Consider the following 16,477-nt stretch of genomic DNA (forward strand, 5'->3'; position numbering starts at 1 on the left):
ACCGCTGTCTCTGTTCCTGACGCGGCGGTGACCGCTGTCTCTGTTCCTGATGCGGCGGCGACCGCTATCTCTGTTTGTGATGCGGCGGCGACCGCTGTCTCTGTTCCTGACGCGGCGGTGACCGCTATCTCTGTTTCTGATGTGGCGGCAACCGCTGTCTCTGTTCCTGATGCGGCGGCGACCGCTGTCTCCGTTACTGACGCGGCAGTTACCGCTCACTCTATGCCCGAGGTGACGGCGTCCGCTCTCTCTGTTCCTGATGCGGCGGCGTCCGCTGACGTTCCTCTGCCGGGGAGGCCAGCTCGCGTTCCTCTGGCGGCGAGGCGTCCGCTGACGTTCCTATGGCGGCGAGGCCAGCTCGCGTTCCTCAGGCGGCGGCGTCCGCTGACGCTCCTCTGGCGGCGAGGCTAGCTCACGTTCCTCAGGCGGCGGCGTCCGCTGACGTTCCTCTGGCGGCGAGGCCAGCTCACGTTCCTCTGGCGGCGGCATCTGCTGACGTTCCTCTGGCGGCGAGGTCCGCTCACGTGACTCCGCTGCACGGGCCTGGCCCGCCATCCCTCCCCCTGATTCGCCTTCCCCCGTTCCTCCTCCTTCCAGACTTATGGAACGTCTGGGAGCCGTTCCGTAGGGAGGGGGTACTGTCATGATCTGGGCTGTGGGGTTTCCCTCAGCCACCTGAGAGCGCTGTTTCCCTTCCCTTGCACTGCACTTCCCTGATCGTTCACACCTGTCTTTGTCATTAGCACTCATCATCCCACACCTGTTCAATCACGGTTTCTTTGTATTAGTCTAGTCATGTTGTGCCGTGTTGGCCTTTTGGTTTTGTTTGTTAGTTTCTTTGTTTGTAAATTAAATATATACTTACCTTCCCTGCAATTGGACCCAGATCTCATCTCTCTACGTGACACAAAGGAACCAACAACATTAATAAACCATGTCTGTGTGTCCATATCTTCAGATGATCGGTAACACTTTACAATACGTGTGCACACGTGCATTAATTCATGTTTAATTAATGCACAGATAATCACGAGTTAATGTATAATTAATGAAGAACTAAACTATTTATTAATGATTACTACATCAGCAACTAATGAACAGTCTATATGATTCATAGATTAAGTAATCAATAAATTGTTATTAGTTAAATGTGTCATAATGTATTAATTCCCTAATAACCCCTTTTATTAACTAATAGTGTAAATTAATGTATTAATTACCAAAATGGGTTCAAGTCATGTATTTCAACTTGCAGTTGTCTGCTTTAATTAATCATTAGCTATAACTATATTACTTAACAATTAGTTAATAGTTCTGTGCCCCAGTAAGTAAAGTCATAACATAATGATATCTTTACAAATCATTAGGTAATGATTAATTAAAACAGACAACTGGAAGTTTAAATGCATGGCTTCAACACATTAAGGCACATGACTGACTAATTCTATATCAGAACCACAATGACATATTACTTAACAATTAGTTAATAGTTTTGTGCCACAATAAGTAAAGTCATAACATAATGATATCTTTGCAAATCCTTATCTAATGAGTAATTAAAACAGGCAACTGGAAGTTGAAGCACATAGCTTTGACCACTGTAGTAACTAACACATGAATTTACAGTATTAGTTAATAAAATAAGTTATTAGGGAATTAATACATTATGACACAATTAACTAATAACAATTTATTGATTACTTAATCTATGAATCATATAGAATGTTCATTAGTTGCTGATGTAGTAATCATTAATAAATAGTTTAGTTCTTCATTAATTATATATTAGCTCGTGATTATCTGTGCATTAATTAAACATTAATTAATGCTTATTTGTGCACACGTATTGTAAAGTGTTACCAGATGATCTGCTACACAGGAGTGCAGCAGGGGTGAATGATTTGTGATTTGGTTGTAAAAGAGTGTTTATGCACATGGACACTGGCACCTTTCTTATCTTACAGATGATATCTTATCAAACTATCAATCATTGGCTAGTATACATGATTTGCTCAAAGATAAATACATATACACTACCAGTCAAAAGTTTTTTTTAATGTTTTTTAAGTCTCTTCTCACCAAGCCTGCATTTATTTGATCCAAAGTACAGCACAAACAGTACAAATTTTGAAAAATTTTATTCAGTGTCTTTGGGCATAGAAAACCTTTCAGTCAACTGTTATCCAACAAGTTCATTGTGCAAGGATTTGTGGTTCACAAAACTTGTGTGTACAGGCCTAAAGAAAGAAATCACGTTATTCATATCTTTCTCCAAGGACATAAACACTTAAATTCTTCATTAGGCTTAAACACTTTTTACCAGTAAATCTTTTCATGTCCAGCAGCGCTGTATGCGTGTTTATGCTGTTTTCAATGCAGGTAACATTGATTCGCTTTGTGTCATCTTTCCTCTCATTAAACTATGACAGGTGAGTTACTGCAAAAAGACAGTCATTGCCACATAGTAAAGTGATGAAACTGTAGTGTCCTGTGTTTTTGCAAATCATTTTCATAGGTTTATTTGGAAAATATGTTAATTTGACTAGAAACACTAGAGACCGGAAATGTAAAGCATTCTGCGTTCAGGACAACAATGGATAGTATTTCTTTATACAGTTGAGGTCAAAAGTTTACATACACCTTGCAGAATCTGCGCAATGTTAATTATTCTACCAAAATAAGAGGGATCATACAAAATGCAGGGTTTTTTTTTTTTTTTAGTGATAGTTGTTCTCCAGTCCCTTGTTTGACCTAAACAGTTAAACTGCCTGCTGTTCTTCAGCATTTACTCTCCTGGGATCTGAACATGACACTAAATAACGTTGATAAAACTTAAGATTAAATGTGCACACAAATCTCAGCAGTTCTCGTTAGGCTCTTTCGTTGTCATTTTCTCCTCATCCTCCTGCTTGTCATGATCTTTCATGAGATTTTTCCTATTCAGAATTATAAAACATTACTTGGTTAATGAATACACAATATCAACTTTCCAGATTGTTTCAGATTAAACATATGTCTGTTTTGGTCCCAATATTACATCCTTGACTTAATAGAATTGTTCAAGTGCTTATCAGTGTGTTAATACATATTTTTTTTATAGCTGCCTTAAAATACTATAGGTAATTATGACTTACCCAGTACCCTCGACATCCTCTATAGTCTCAGGTAGACACCTGTCTCGTGTCTCTGGTAACTGCCAGGCCACCACAGAAGCAATAAATGCTACAGAACACAGGATGGTCTGAGAGAAGTGGCCCCAGAAACTGTCCAGTAGCAGGACTAGAGGAGCCACAGACACACCCAAACGAGCCAGGAACGAGTTATAGCCCATACCATTTTGCCTGAAGGATCCAGTCAAATTAACGATTAAGATAAATACTGTGCACTGATGGACATTGTATATCACGTTGCAAGGTAACTTCTCTTTGGGGAAATGCATGAAGGATGCAAGTGTAAAAAAAAAAATATATATATATTATAACTGTTTCTGACTATTACCTGAGGACAGTTGGGTAAAGCTCCGAGCTGTATAATACAATTGTGCAAAAAGCAGCAACTGCAAAACCTTTACCCAGTACTGCCACCACAGTACGACCAACCCACTGATCTGAATGTGAAAGAGAATTATGAACATTATACAACAGTTAGTTTTGGCCACATATCTAATCGATAAAGCTGCATCTCATAATTAGATTGTTTCTGCAGTTGCATGATCACGGCAACAGTTGAAGGTGTATCTCAGACATCCCACCATGCAAAAACTCATTTCTGGGAGGTAACATCATTAATTCAATTTATATAGTGTTAACAAGATTAATCACGGCTGTCCTGCTTAATCTTTTTAATTAGATTTGTTTTTCCCATGCTCAGCTGTAAGCTGTTTATCATGATTGCGTTATAATAATTATAGCTAAAACAGCTTTATTGTTTTCCAAATTCACTCTGGTGATGCCTTTCTATTGTATACAGTATAAATCATTTTGGTCTGATATAAACAGCAACAGACAGCAGAGTCACCAAATCTGACAAGCCAGTAAAGGCTGCCAAATCTTTTAGCCCCTCTTTTTGATAAAAAATGGATTTAATGTTACCCAAATTTAAGTTTGGAAGATGCCAGGGTTAGTAATTAATGACAATTTTTGGGTGAACTATCCCTTTGCCATCTTATTAATCATGCTGTTTTATCCAAAATATTCAGTAACAACAGCACTCTTGCACATGTAATCATAATCATTGCATAATCAAAGGTTGATTTTGCCACTTTTACCTTTGGGTATGAATATGTTAATCATGAGGCTGATTCCAGCAAACAGCTGAGCTCCTGCTTCAGTTTTACGTCTGCCAATCTTCTCCAGCAGGTAATATACAATCAGTTTAGAGGGAACTTCAATGGCTCCATACACAAACTGAGTGAGGTACATATTTAGTCCAAAGCCTGTGATGTTGAGGCTTATACCATAGGTCATAGTGGCAACACAAAACCTGTAATAAGTAAACAGCCATTAATAGATTATTTATTATTCAAACAATAAAGTCCATGTTCTCTAAAATACTGCCACTGAAGGATATAGTAAAGCCAACAGCCTAATTATTTCAACTTGTTTTTTTTTGTTTTGTTTTTTTAATAATTTGTATTTAAGCAGGAATCCTCAGGAGAAACTACATTACCCATAATTCTTCAATGAAATCATCACCAATCAGAGAATTGAAACAAGCAAATGCTCTGTACTCTGCTCATTTTCAAATACTTTTTTGCTTTAAATCAAAGTTTGTAATGTTGTGATACACCTCTTAGCTGGTAGTTTGGTTCATGGTGTTTAACTCTTTTTAAAAATCCCTGTAGAAAAAAGAATGAATGTGAATGCTGTTGAACTGTCATTCATTTACACACCATATGGTTCCTGTGAGCAGAGCCAATCTCCTCATCTTAGGGGTTCTGACAAGATCCAGGTACGAATAATTTTTCTTTCCCTCATCTGTAACTATTATAGAGAGAGCCTAGAAGAAAGACCTACAGTTAGCCTACAGACAGACAACTGTGAAAAAAAGTGACCAATCCAACGTTATATATAATTTTCTCTCACCTCAGGTTTAATTCTTGAGATAACTTCCTCCTTGCGATTCATGACAGCACATTTGTGAAGATAATAATGAGCTTTTTCCGCCTTCCCATTGGCTATCAGCCACCGAGCTGACTCTGGAACCCACCTTCATCAGAAACATTTGCTTTATAGAACATTACCGTTTATTGGCTCGGGAATGTTTTGTTTTAATTTGTCAAAATATGCAAGGTCTATTACCACCAGAGGATTGTAGATAGCAGTAAAGGTGACGTGACGGCCACTGTCAGCAATCTCCAGTCTCTGATACAGAACGCAATAAGAGACAACGAGGTGCTTCCAACAGCCCAAGCCATACTGTCAATTATACATACAAGCCTCCTGTGCTTAATATCCACCCACTCCACATCTGAAAAAAACATGCATAAAAGGTAAGGCATTTTACTATGTTTTATATTCACTTTCAATCATAATCTGAGGACCTAAAATAGAGTTCTTACTGAGTATGGATGAGATGATAACAATGCCGGTGATAGTGAATCCACTGAAGAATCTCAGCACTGCAAACATGATGAAGGAGGATGAAAAGATGCTGGCCAATGCAAAAGCCATTCCTGATATATAGGACACCAGCAGCATCGGCTTACGGCCAAATCTATGTGCCAAACATAAGACAGGTTTATTTTGTGCTTGAGGTGGCGTTCTTCGTAAAATGAAAATTGTTCATAATATTTATCATGATACAGAGTTCTTTTTGGAAACATCACCTGTCACTCATGCCTCCAAAGAAAGCTGCTCCAAACATCACTCCGACAAAGAAGATGGTGGCCACAGCTTTATTTAAACCTTTGTCATCACATACCAGATCCCACTTTAAAATAAAGAGAGATGGAAAATAACTTTTTTTAAGAGATTGTATGATGAACTGCCCCATGAACTTTCAAAATCACATGTAGATGAAATATATCACATGTAGTGATGTTTTCGATTGCAATTGCACTTATACACTACCAGTCAAAAGTATTTGAACAGTAAGATTTTCAATGTTTTTAAATAGTCTTTTCTGCTCACCAAGCCTGCATTTATTTGATCCAAAGTACAGCAAAACAGTACCATTTTGAAATATTTTTACTATTTAAAATAACTGTTTTCTATTTAAATATATTTTAAAATCTAATTTATTCCTGGGATTTCAAAGCTGACTTTTTAGCATCATTACTCCAGTCACATGATCCTTCAGAAATCTTCTAATATTCTGATTTGCTGCTCAAAAAATATTTATTATTATTATTATATTAAAAATAGCTAAGTAGAATTTTTTCAGGTTTCTTTGTTGAATAGAAGGTTCAGAGGAACAGCATTTATCTAAAATAGAAATCTTTTGTAACATTATAAATGTTTTATCATCACTTTTGATCAATTTAATGCATACTTGCTAAATAAAAGTATTAATTTTAATAAAATGATACTGACTCCAGGCTTAAACGGTATAGTGTATAATGTTACAAAAGATTTTAATTTCAGATAAATGCTGATCTTTGGATCTTTTTTATTCATCAAAGAATCCTGAAAAAATGTAGTCAACTGTTATAAATATTATTAATAATAATTATAATACAAAATGTTTCTTGAACAGCAAATCAGCATATTAAAATGTGGATCACCGAGTAAGAAATGAGCAAAAGAGACTTCTTAAAAAAAAAACTTATTAAAAATCTTACTGTTCAAAAACTTTTGACTGGTATATATGTGCAGGATTGCGAGCTAATAATTAACCACCAGAGACTTGCTTACAGTATTTTATATTTCTTTTTATGATTTCATTTAAGATTTAGCTTCACAGTGTATTTAAGTAGAGTGTATAGAGTCATGTAATAGTTGGAAATGTTTTCTTTTTTAGTGCATTTTAAATTAAACAGTTTACATTACTTAAATGGTTTAAGGCAATCCTTAAATGATTAGTTAACTTGTTTAATTTTTCAGCGCACAGGCTTATCCTAGCCAGAAAGGTCAACAACATTGAGTTCCTTCACTGAAATCTCACCTGTGTGGCAAGAGTGCTGATGAACGTGCTATTGTCATACTCCCATCCATTCTGGCACTGAACTACTGGAAGTTCTGTGCCGCTGGAAGAGTTTGTCAACAGATCAAACTGAGGAAAAGAAAACATGTGACAAGAAGCAGGAGTCCCATCATCTTGAGCTGGAATACTGACAGTCAGTCTCTCCTCCTGAGTCAGATTTCCAAAGATTCCCTCATCACCCAGAGTGCTGATATCACAGTGGTGAGGTGGGATAGCGGCGATAAAGTTGCTCAGTAGAAAGTGACACGGTATAGTGAATCGTCCTACAAAACTGATACAAAGAATCATCTTCTGGAACCTGCCAAAGCCATTGATCTCTGTAATTATATCTTCAAACTTCATGATTTTTCTTCATACACAGGCTTTCCTCAGTGTCTCCCTACAAAATCCCTTGTATATGTGGTGCGTTTTTATGGGATATCAAAGGTTGAAGTAATTGGAAGTCAGATGCATCTTGTACTTTGGTCATTAAAAAAAACTGCTGTGGTTGTATGTCTGTGTTTAAAGTGTGTGTGTGTATCCATATCTTCAGACGATCTGCTACACATAGCAGCTTGTCAGCAGGGGTGAATGATTTGTGATTTGGTTGTAAAAGAGTGTCTCGCCATGTGTGCAGTTCATGTGGTTAATGCACATAGACATTGGCAACTTTTCTTATCTTACAGATCAAATCTTATCAAACTATCAATCTTTACATGATTTGCTCAAAGATACATAAATATACACTACCAGTCAAAAGATTTTCTTTAGTCTCTTCTGCTCACCAAGCCTGCATTTATTTGATCCAAAGTACAGCACAAACAGTAAAACTTTGAAATATTTTTTTCTATTTAAAATAACTGTTTTCCATTTGAATATTTATTCCTGTGATCAAAGCTAAATTTTCAGCATCAATAACTCCAGTCTCAAGTGTCATGATCCTTTAGAAATCATTCTAATGACAGATTGGGTTGTCTGATTAACTTTTCTTTTTATTAAATCACAAACGTCAGCACTGATCTGGGTTTAGAAAACCTTTCAGTCAGCTGTTACCCAACAAGTTCATTGTGCAATGACTTGTGGTTCACAAAACCTGTGTATCAAGAGCATTAAATCAAAGGCCTTAAATTTGACACTTTACGTTGTATGCACAGGCCTAAAGAAAGAAATCACTTTATTCATATCTTTCTCCACGAACATAACCACTTACATTCTGCATTTTATAGGCCTAAACACTTTTTGAGAAGCACTAGGGCAAGATTCCAGATTACTGGTTAATGAACAGTAAACTCAGGTTTCAAGTTTCATAACATGTTATATATGCCACATAACATACGCCATTATCTCAGATGAACCACCTTGAACTGAACTTATTAAGTTAGTAAACCAGTGCCAAACCTGGTTTTGATTTCATCAACTACATTTCCAGGCAGTGTTGGGGTAACGCATTACAAGTAACCCAAGTTATGTAATCAGATTATTTTTTAAAGTAACTAGTTTAAACGCATTACTTTTAAATCTACAACAAAATATCTGGATTACTTTTCAAATAAGTAACAAGTTACTAATATATTCACTTACTGCTCTCATATTGTCCTATAAGCCTGAGGCTTATTAATTTCACTTTTGATGTGAACGGGCCTTTACAGTTGCCCAAAATATAACTTTACAGCCTAGGTGACGAAAAGAACACACAGTTTTAAACTATGTAACACTGTTCATTCTTAATACTGTGTTGTTACCTTAATGCTCCACAGCTGTGTTTTTTTGTATAGTGACAGCTATTCACGAGTCCCTTGTTTGTCCTGAACAGTTAAACTGCCTGCTGTTCTTCAGAAAAATCTTTCAGGTTCCAGAAATTCTTTAGTTTTTCAGCATTTTTGTGTATTTGAACCCTTTCCAGCAATGACTGTATGATATTGAGATCCTTCTTTGCACACTGAGGACAACTGAGGGACTCAAATGCAACTACAGAAGGCTCAAACACTCACTGATGCTCCAGAAAGAAAAAAATGCATCAAGAGCCAGGGGTGTAAACTTTTGAACGCAATGAAAATGTGTACATTTTTCTTATTTTCCCTTAATATTTTTTTTTTTCATTTAGTACAGCCCTACAGAAGCTACAGAAGATACTTACATGTTTTCCAGAAGACAAAATAAGTCAAATGTACCCTGATCTTTAAATTCAAAATGCATTGTGTTTCCTTCTGGAGCATCAGTGAGCATTTGAACCTTCAGTAATAGTTGCATATGAGTCCCTCAGTTGTCCTCAGTGTGAAAAGATGGATCTCAAAATCATACAGTCATTGTTGCAAAGGGTTCAAACACACAAAAATGCTGAAAACCCAAAGAATTTGTGGGACCTGAAGGATTTTTCTGAAGAACAGCAGCCAGTTTAACTGTTCAGGACAAACAAGGGACTCATGAACAGCTATAACTAAACAAAAAGTAACAACACAGTTTTAACAATCAAGTGTATGTAAATTTTTTGAACAGTGTCATTTTTATAAATTCAGCTATTGTTTACTCTTGTGGAATTTATGTAAACGTCTTTTATATGAAATATCTTATTCAGGTCAGTACTAAATAAAAGACGATGAGCAAAACATTCAACATCTTTAAATTTCTCTTCAAGTGTTTTAATTAAATGCTAACACATAAATAGAGGTTATGGTTATGGTTAAAAAACAAAACAATTCTACTACAGTTATGTGTTCTGCACAATTAAATTGTCCTTCAATTTCAACCTACTGCCTTCTTCTTCCTCATCTTGTAGTGGCAAGCCATCAGTGTCCTTCCTGTAGTTTAAAACAATAAAATGAAAATTCTTAAAATAGCAAATCATTACGCTTAAGGGTTTAGACATAGACTAGATGGTTTTTCACATAACCTTACCTGATTCCCTCGATATCCTCTATGGTCTCTGGCAGACACCTGCCTCGTGTCTCAGGTAACAGATAAGCCACAAAAGCAGCAGAGAGTCCAAGAGTAGACAAGATGACTTGAGAGAAATGGCTCCATATATCATCCGACAGCAGGATCAGAGGAGCCACAGACACACCCAGACGTGCCAAGAAGGAGGTATAGCCCATCCCATTTTGCCTACATTTCACATATAAAAAACAACTTTACTTTTGTTCCTCTGTTTCATTCAGCAAGGGCGCAATAAAAGTGACAGTAAAGACACTCCAAACTTTTAAATTATAAAGTAGCTGTTGACACTTGATCTCATTTTTCCCACAGTATAATTGAGAATAAAACTTGGATTCATACCTGACAACAGTGGGGTAAAGTTCAGAGGTGTACAAAATAACTGTGCCAAAAGACGTGGCAGAGCAGCCTTTTCCCAGCACAGCAATCACCGTACGAACCACTGACTTATCTGAATGGCAAGAGAAAGAAAGCATTGTTGCACTAGATCTTGTCATAAGCCAAAATGTTTAAGGGGAATCTATACATTGTCATTTTATTCTTCATGTTAAAGGTTAGTAAGTTGTAAGTCTCTCACCTTTGGGTATGAATATGTTAATCATCAGGCAGATTCCAACAAACAGCAGTGATCCAGCCTGAGTTATGTGTCTTCCAAATTTATCCAGCAGATAAAAGATGCTCAGTTTAGCAGGAATCTCAATGGCTCCATATACAAACTGAGTGAGGTACATATTTAGTCCAAAGCTTGAAATGTTGAAACTAATTCCATAGGCAACAGTGGCGACAGCAAACCTGGCAGTGAAACATGAGATTTATCTGAACATCCTTTGATGGATGTTACTTTTCTATGTTTTTGTTATTTGACAATTCAGTACACACCAGGTGATTCCTGTGAGTAAAGACAGTCTCCTCATCTTAGGAGTCCTGACCAGATCCAGGTATGAATACTTTCTGTTTCCTCTGCCAGTAACTATGATTTTAGCCAAATTCTAGTGGGAAAAACAAACATATATGACAAAAATGTAGTAAATTGCTCTTCCTCCAAAAACATCTTTAGTTGTATGCTAACATGACTCAATTAAGTACTGGGTAATGTTAGCCAATATTAGATACTGTTTTAGCAAAAGTGACTTGTTTTATAAAAGGTAACAGACCATTTTATTACCATCCGATCAATTTCTGATTAGTAGAAAACAAATTTGTTCTTATTAAAGTTGTCATGAAATAGAAATTCACCATATTTTCCAAATGTGCACTACCAGTCGAAAGTTTTTGGACATTAAGATTTTTTTATCCAAAGCACAGCAAATATTTTTGCTATTTAAAATAACTGTTTTTATTTGAATATATTTTAAAATGTAATTTATTCTTGTGACTTTGAAGCTGAATTTTTAGCATCATTACTCCAGTCCTTCATGACTCATGATCCTTCAGAAATCATTCTAATATTCTGATTTGCTGCTCAAAAACATTATTATTATTATCTTGAAATCAGGTGAGTAGAATTTTTTCAGGTTTCTTTGATGAATAGAAAGTTCAGAAGAACAGTATTTATCTGAAATATAAATATTTTGTAAAATTATAAATCACTTTATCATCACTTTTGATCAATTTAAAGCATCCTTGCTGAATAAAAGTATTAATTTCTAGAATTTCTTTCCCAATAAATAAAAAATACTGACTCCAAGCTTTTGGTATAGTGCTTTTTATTTCAGATAAATGTTGATCTTTGGATCTTTCTATTCATCGAAGAAAAAATGTTTTAAATATGGATAATAATAATAATGGATAGCAAATCAGCATATTAGAATGAATTCTGAAGTGTCATGTTACACTAAAGACTGTGGTAATAATGCTAAAATATTAACTTTGAAATCACAGGAATAAATTACATTTTAAAAACATATTCAAACAGAAAACAGTCATTTTAAATAGTACAAATATTTCACAATATAACCGCTTTTTTCTGTATTTTGGAACAAATAAATGCAGGCTTGGTGAACAGTAGAGACTTATTCGAAAAACATTAAAAATTTTAAATGTCCAAAACCTTTGACTGGTAGTGTGTGTTATAGATCCTACTGTAAATGCTTTATCAATGCATATGCATTTATTTCATTTTATTTTAGTATTGATTTATTTATTTACCTTATAATTTTTAATTAAATTCTCATAACTTGAAATGAAACTTTTCTCTGGTGACATAGGCTTTTTCTTACAATAAACTACAAGCTGGCATTCAGATCTGCCTTCATTCAATCAACATCTGAAGGATAGAACCTATCTACATTTTCTCATTTTTAATAATCACAATTTCACAATGACTTTATTAAAGGATTAGTTCTCTTCCAGAACTAAAATTTACGGATAATGTACTCACCCCATTGTCATCCAAGATGTTCATGCCTTTCTTTCTTCAATCATGAAGAAATTACTTTTTTTTTTTTTGAAGAAAACATTTTAGGAATTATCCCCATATAGTGGACATCGGTGGTGCCCACGAGTTTAAACTTCCAAAATGCAGTTTAAATCCAATTCAGCGTTAGTAATAAGCAAAACTTACTTTAGATTAACATGTGTGCTTCATTTTTTTCATTGCTGAAGAATGTTGAACTTTCTTTTCCTACAGTTCTACCTTTACAGACATGAATTTACTTTTCCTTCAACCTTAGGCTTTATTAAAAACAAACAAGCAAGCCCTGCCCAGATTGCCCAGATAAAAAAATAACGCAAAAGTAATGCAATGCATTACTTCTCATAAAAAAGTAACTAAGTAATGTAATCAGTTACTTTTTTAGGGACTAACACAATATTGTAATGCATTATTTTTTAAAAAGTAACTTTTCCCAACACTGTGGGCACCGTTGAAGTCCACTAAATGGAGATAATTCCTGAAATGTTTTCTTCAAAAAACATAATTTCTACATGACTGAAGAAAGAAAGGCGTGAACATCTTGGATGACAATGGGAGTTTTCTATACTGTGCCATTGTTAACAAAAATATATTAGTGGTATTTTAAAATACCATTTATTTTTTCATTATAGATATCATTCTGGAAGTTCAATGAGATTCTCTCACCTCAGGTTTTATTGTACCAAAAACTTTCTCTTTACGGTTCATGGCAGCACATTTATGAAGATAATAATGAGCTTTATCCACCCTCCCATTAGCGAGCAGCCACCGAGCCGACTCTGGAACCCACCTATAGCAAAATCAAAATTCACATTTTTTTTTTTTTTTATAAAAGGTATATTACATGTACCAAATGATTTTCAGATGTTTTGTTTATGACCTCTGATTAGGTTTGGTTCATTTACACTCACCACCAAGTGATTATGGCAGTGACGGTTGGCAGTGAAATGGCAACTGTCAGCCATCTCCAGTCTCGAATCAAGTATGCAAACAGTGGAAAGCTGATGAAGCCAAATGTCCAAGCGAGACTGTCAATCACCCCTACCAGCTTTCTGTGTTCAATGCTCACCCACTCCACATCTGATGAAGAACAAATCAACAAAAGAACTTATACACACTCTCATCACTTTGATAATTACAGTGATCTAGAGCCATAATAACTATAAAAACAAAACAACTTAAAAGAGAGAGATTCTCACTAAGTACAGTGGAAATGATGACAGTGCCAGTAATGGTGAATCCTGTGAAGAATCTCAGCACTGCAAACATGATGAAAGAGGAGGAAAAAACACTACACAATCCAAAAACCATTCCTAATATATGTGACACCAGCAGCATTGGCTTACGGCCAAACCTGTGCAAAAACAAGATGAAACAAGACATGTAACCATTTAGAAACACTAAAAAAAAAAAGCGTTTTATTTAGAAACATGTCCAATGTGTTTCTAATGCAGCTGATATTAATTTTAAAGGGAAAAAATGAACCCAAAAAATTAAATTATGTTGCTCCAAACCGGTATGACCGGTCTGTCTTCTGTGGAACTTAGAAGAAGATACTTTAAGAAATGTGGGGGGTTTTTTATTTGTTTTTTTTTACATACAGTGAAAGTCAGTGCTAAAACTAACATTTCTTCTATTGTGTTCTGCAGGAGAAAGAAAGTCACATAGGTTTGGAATGACAGGAGGGTGAGTAAATGATTACAGAATTTTCATTTTCAATTAACTGTGTTAATCTTAAGATGGTAAAGTACATTTCCATGATTCTTTTAAACCTCAAAAGCCTTAATAAACCAATGTAGATGCACCAACATTGCACTCAAGCTGCCAAAAGCAGCTGCTCCAAACATGACTCCAATGAAGAAGATGGTGGTTGTTAATCTGCTTAATGATCTTTTGTCACACACTAAATCCCACTGAAAGACACAAAAATAGACAAAGAAAATAGAGAATAAGTACAAAGTGTATAAATCAGCAATAAATAAAAAAGCAAGAGTCTTCTCACCTGTGTGGCGAGAGTGCTGATGAACGTGCTGTTGTCATACTCCCATCCATTCTGGCACTGGACTACAGCAACCTCTGAGGGGCTGGAGGAGTTTGTCAGCAAGTGGAACTGAGGATAAGAGAACATGTGACAGGAAGCAGGAGTCCCGTCTTCCTGTACCGGAATACTGACAGTAAGTCTCTCCTCCTGAGACAGGTTCTCAAAGATCTCGTCAGCGTCCAAAGAGCTGATGCTGCAATGGTGAGAGGGGATAACGGCGATAAAATTGCCTAACAAGAAATGACACGCGAGACTCAATCGCCCAAAGAAATTGATGCACAGGACCATCTTCTGGAATCGTCCAAATCCATTAATTTCTGAGAGAAGATCTTCGAACTTCATTCTTGCGCTCTGTTGTGTTCGACCTGGTTGAGAGTTTGTCTCGTCTGGCTCTTTTGTTTTAACCTGCCAGTCATAACACTCGAAAGAAAGAAAATGGTTAACAGAGGGAATGTCTAAAGCTTTGTGGAACATTTGTAAAAATTAAACCCTTTGGTTGAAATTTTCCAATGTAGTGATTTTACAATAGAAGTTCATTCTTGCTTTGTCATCCTGAGATTATCATAACTTTGCCCTCAAGGCAGCCACAGTCTCTTGACTTGTAACATGAATGTATTTTATATATATATATATATATATATATATATATATATATATATATATATATATATGTGTGTGTGTGTGTGTGTGTGTGTGTGTGTGTGTGTGTGTGTTTTGTCACAAGAGTAAGTTATTAAACAAAGACCAAGACAATTTAATGATGAATTTGCTTTTTATTAGATTCAACTTCATCTACAGCTTAGATTCACTTTGTCTGCTTCTAGGTCTTCGTTCCAAGCTGATATTCAAGTTGTGAACACACTGATCTTTTCCTGAGTAAAACAAATTCAACAAAAATATGGTTTTATTTTTTACATCAAGTTCTTTTAGAACACGGCAATATATTTTAAAGAAGAAGTTCACTTCCAGATCAAAAATGTACTTTTTATAATAATTTATTCACCCCCTTGTCATCCAAGATATTCATGTCTTTCTTTCTTCAGTCGTAAAGAATTATGTTTTTTTTTTTTAAGGAAACCATTTTAGGATTTCTGTCCATATTGTGGACTTCTATGGTGCCCCCGAGTTTGAACTTCCAAAATGCAGTTTAAATGCAACTTCAAATGGCTCTAAACAATCCCAGCCGAAGAAGAAGGGTCTTATCTGGCAAAACAATCGGTTATTTATTTATTTATTTTTAATTGATATTTTATATACATTTTTAACCTCAAATGCTTGTCTTGTCTAGCTCTGCGTCAACTCTGTGTATTCCGGTTCAAGACAGTTAGGGTATGTCGAAAAAATCCTATCTCATTTTCTTCTCAAACTTCAAAATCGCCCTACATTGCTGTTTTATCTATTTATTTATTTATTTATTTATTTATTTTTTGCATAAGGCGTTTGATCTTCTTTGCATGTTCACTTTGTAAACACTCTGCAGCGATCTAAGATAGTTTTGAAGTTGGAGGAGAAAATGAGGTGGGAGACATACCCTAACTGTCTTGAACCGGAGTACACAGAGTTGACGCAGAGCTAGACAAGATGAGCATCTGAGGTTAAAAAGTATATAAATTGTTATTTTTTTAGTAAATAACCAATCGTTTCACTAGATAAGACACTTGTTCCTCGGCTGGGATCGTTTAGAGCCCTTTGAATCTGCATTGAAACTGCATTTTGGAGGTTCACCATAGAAGTCCATTATATGGAGAGAAATCCTGAGATGTTTTCCTCAAAAAACATAATTTCTTTTCAACTGAAGAAAGAAAGACATGAAAATCTTGGATGACAAGGGGGGTGAGTAAATGATTTGTACATTTTTGTTCTGGAAGTGAACTTCTCCTTTAAGCATCAAAATGACAATCAATTTTATTATCTTTAATATGAAATGATTAATTAAGCAATTAAAAAAAGATTCTTAGTAGCAGTAGTAG

At 35.7% G+C, this 16,477-nt stretch overlaps 2 protein-coding genes across 2 annotated transcripts; both read right to left on the reverse strand.

The window, feature by feature from the left end:
• Positions 1-2,122: 2,122 nt before the first annotated feature.
• Positions 2,123-7,620, reverse strand: LOC141295998 (solute carrier family 22 member 7-like). The gene is made up of 10 exons (XM_073827282.1): positions 7,105-7,620; positions 5,828-5,931; positions 5,561-5,715; positions 5,301-5,469; positions 5,085-5,208; positions 4,892-4,998; positions 4,268-4,482; positions 3,499-3,607; positions 3,135-3,341; positions 2,123-2,936 (listed from the first exon to the last, which is right to left on the reverse strand). Exons 1-10 carry the CDS (start codon positions 7,483-7,485, stop codon positions 2,858-2,860), a joined length of 1,650 nt encoding a protein of 549 aa, XP_073683383.1. The 5' UTR covers positions 7,486-7,620; the 3' UTR covers positions 2,123-2,857.
• Positions 7,621-9,111: 1,491 nt separating this feature from the next.
• On the reverse strand, positions 9,112-14,977 carry LOC141295999 (solute carrier family 22 member 7-like). The gene is made up of 10 exons (XM_073827283.1): positions 14,469-14,977; positions 14,276-14,379; positions 13,666-13,820; positions 13,378-13,546; positions 13,133-13,256; positions 10,933-11,042; positions 10,631-10,845; positions 10,396-10,504; positions 10,018-10,224; positions 9,112-9,920 (listed from the first exon to the last, which is right to left on the reverse strand). Exons 1-10 carry the CDS (start codon positions 14,847-14,849, stop codon positions 9,830-9,832), a joined length of 1,665 nt encoding a protein of 554 aa, XP_073683384.1. The 5' UTR covers positions 14,850-14,977; the 3' UTR covers positions 9,112-9,829.
• Positions 14,978-16,477: the final 1,500 nt, after the last annotated feature.

This window comes from Garra rufa, chromosome 21 (assembly GCF_049309525.1).
Source record: "Garra rufa chromosome 21, GarRuf1.0, whole genome shotgun sequence".
Taxonomy (NCBI): Eukaryota; Metazoa; Chordata; class Actinopteri; order Cypriniformes; family Cyprinidae; genus Garra; species Garra rufa.

Bases quoted from the DNA above. Each gene is read 5' to 3' on its own strand.
- LOC141295999 (XM_073827283.1), bottom strand. From the start codon at position 14,849: ATGAAGTTCGAAGATCTTCTCTCAGAAATTAATGGATTTGGACGATTC. The intron at 13,257-13,377 runs GTGAGTGTAAAT...ATTTTGCTATAG, and splicing joins ACTGCCATAATCACTTGGTG to GTGGGTTCCAGAGTCGGCTC. The intron at 10,225-10,395 runs GTATGAATCCAA...TGTGAAATGTAG, and splicing joins CTTTACCCCACTGTTGTCAG to GCAAAATGGGATGGGCTATA.
- LOC141295998 (XM_073827282.1), bottom strand. From the start codon at position 7,485: ATGAAGTTTGAAGATATAATTACAGAGATCAATGGCTTTGGCAGGTTC. The intron at 5,716-5,827 runs GTGATGTTTCCA...TTTGGCACATAG, and splicing joins TTTGGAGGCATGAGTGACAG to ATTTGGCCGTAAGCCGATGC. The intron at 4,999-5,084 runs GTGAGAGAAAAT...TCTTTCTTCTAG, and splicing joins TCTCAAGAATTAAACCTGAG to GCTCTCTCTATAATAGTTAC.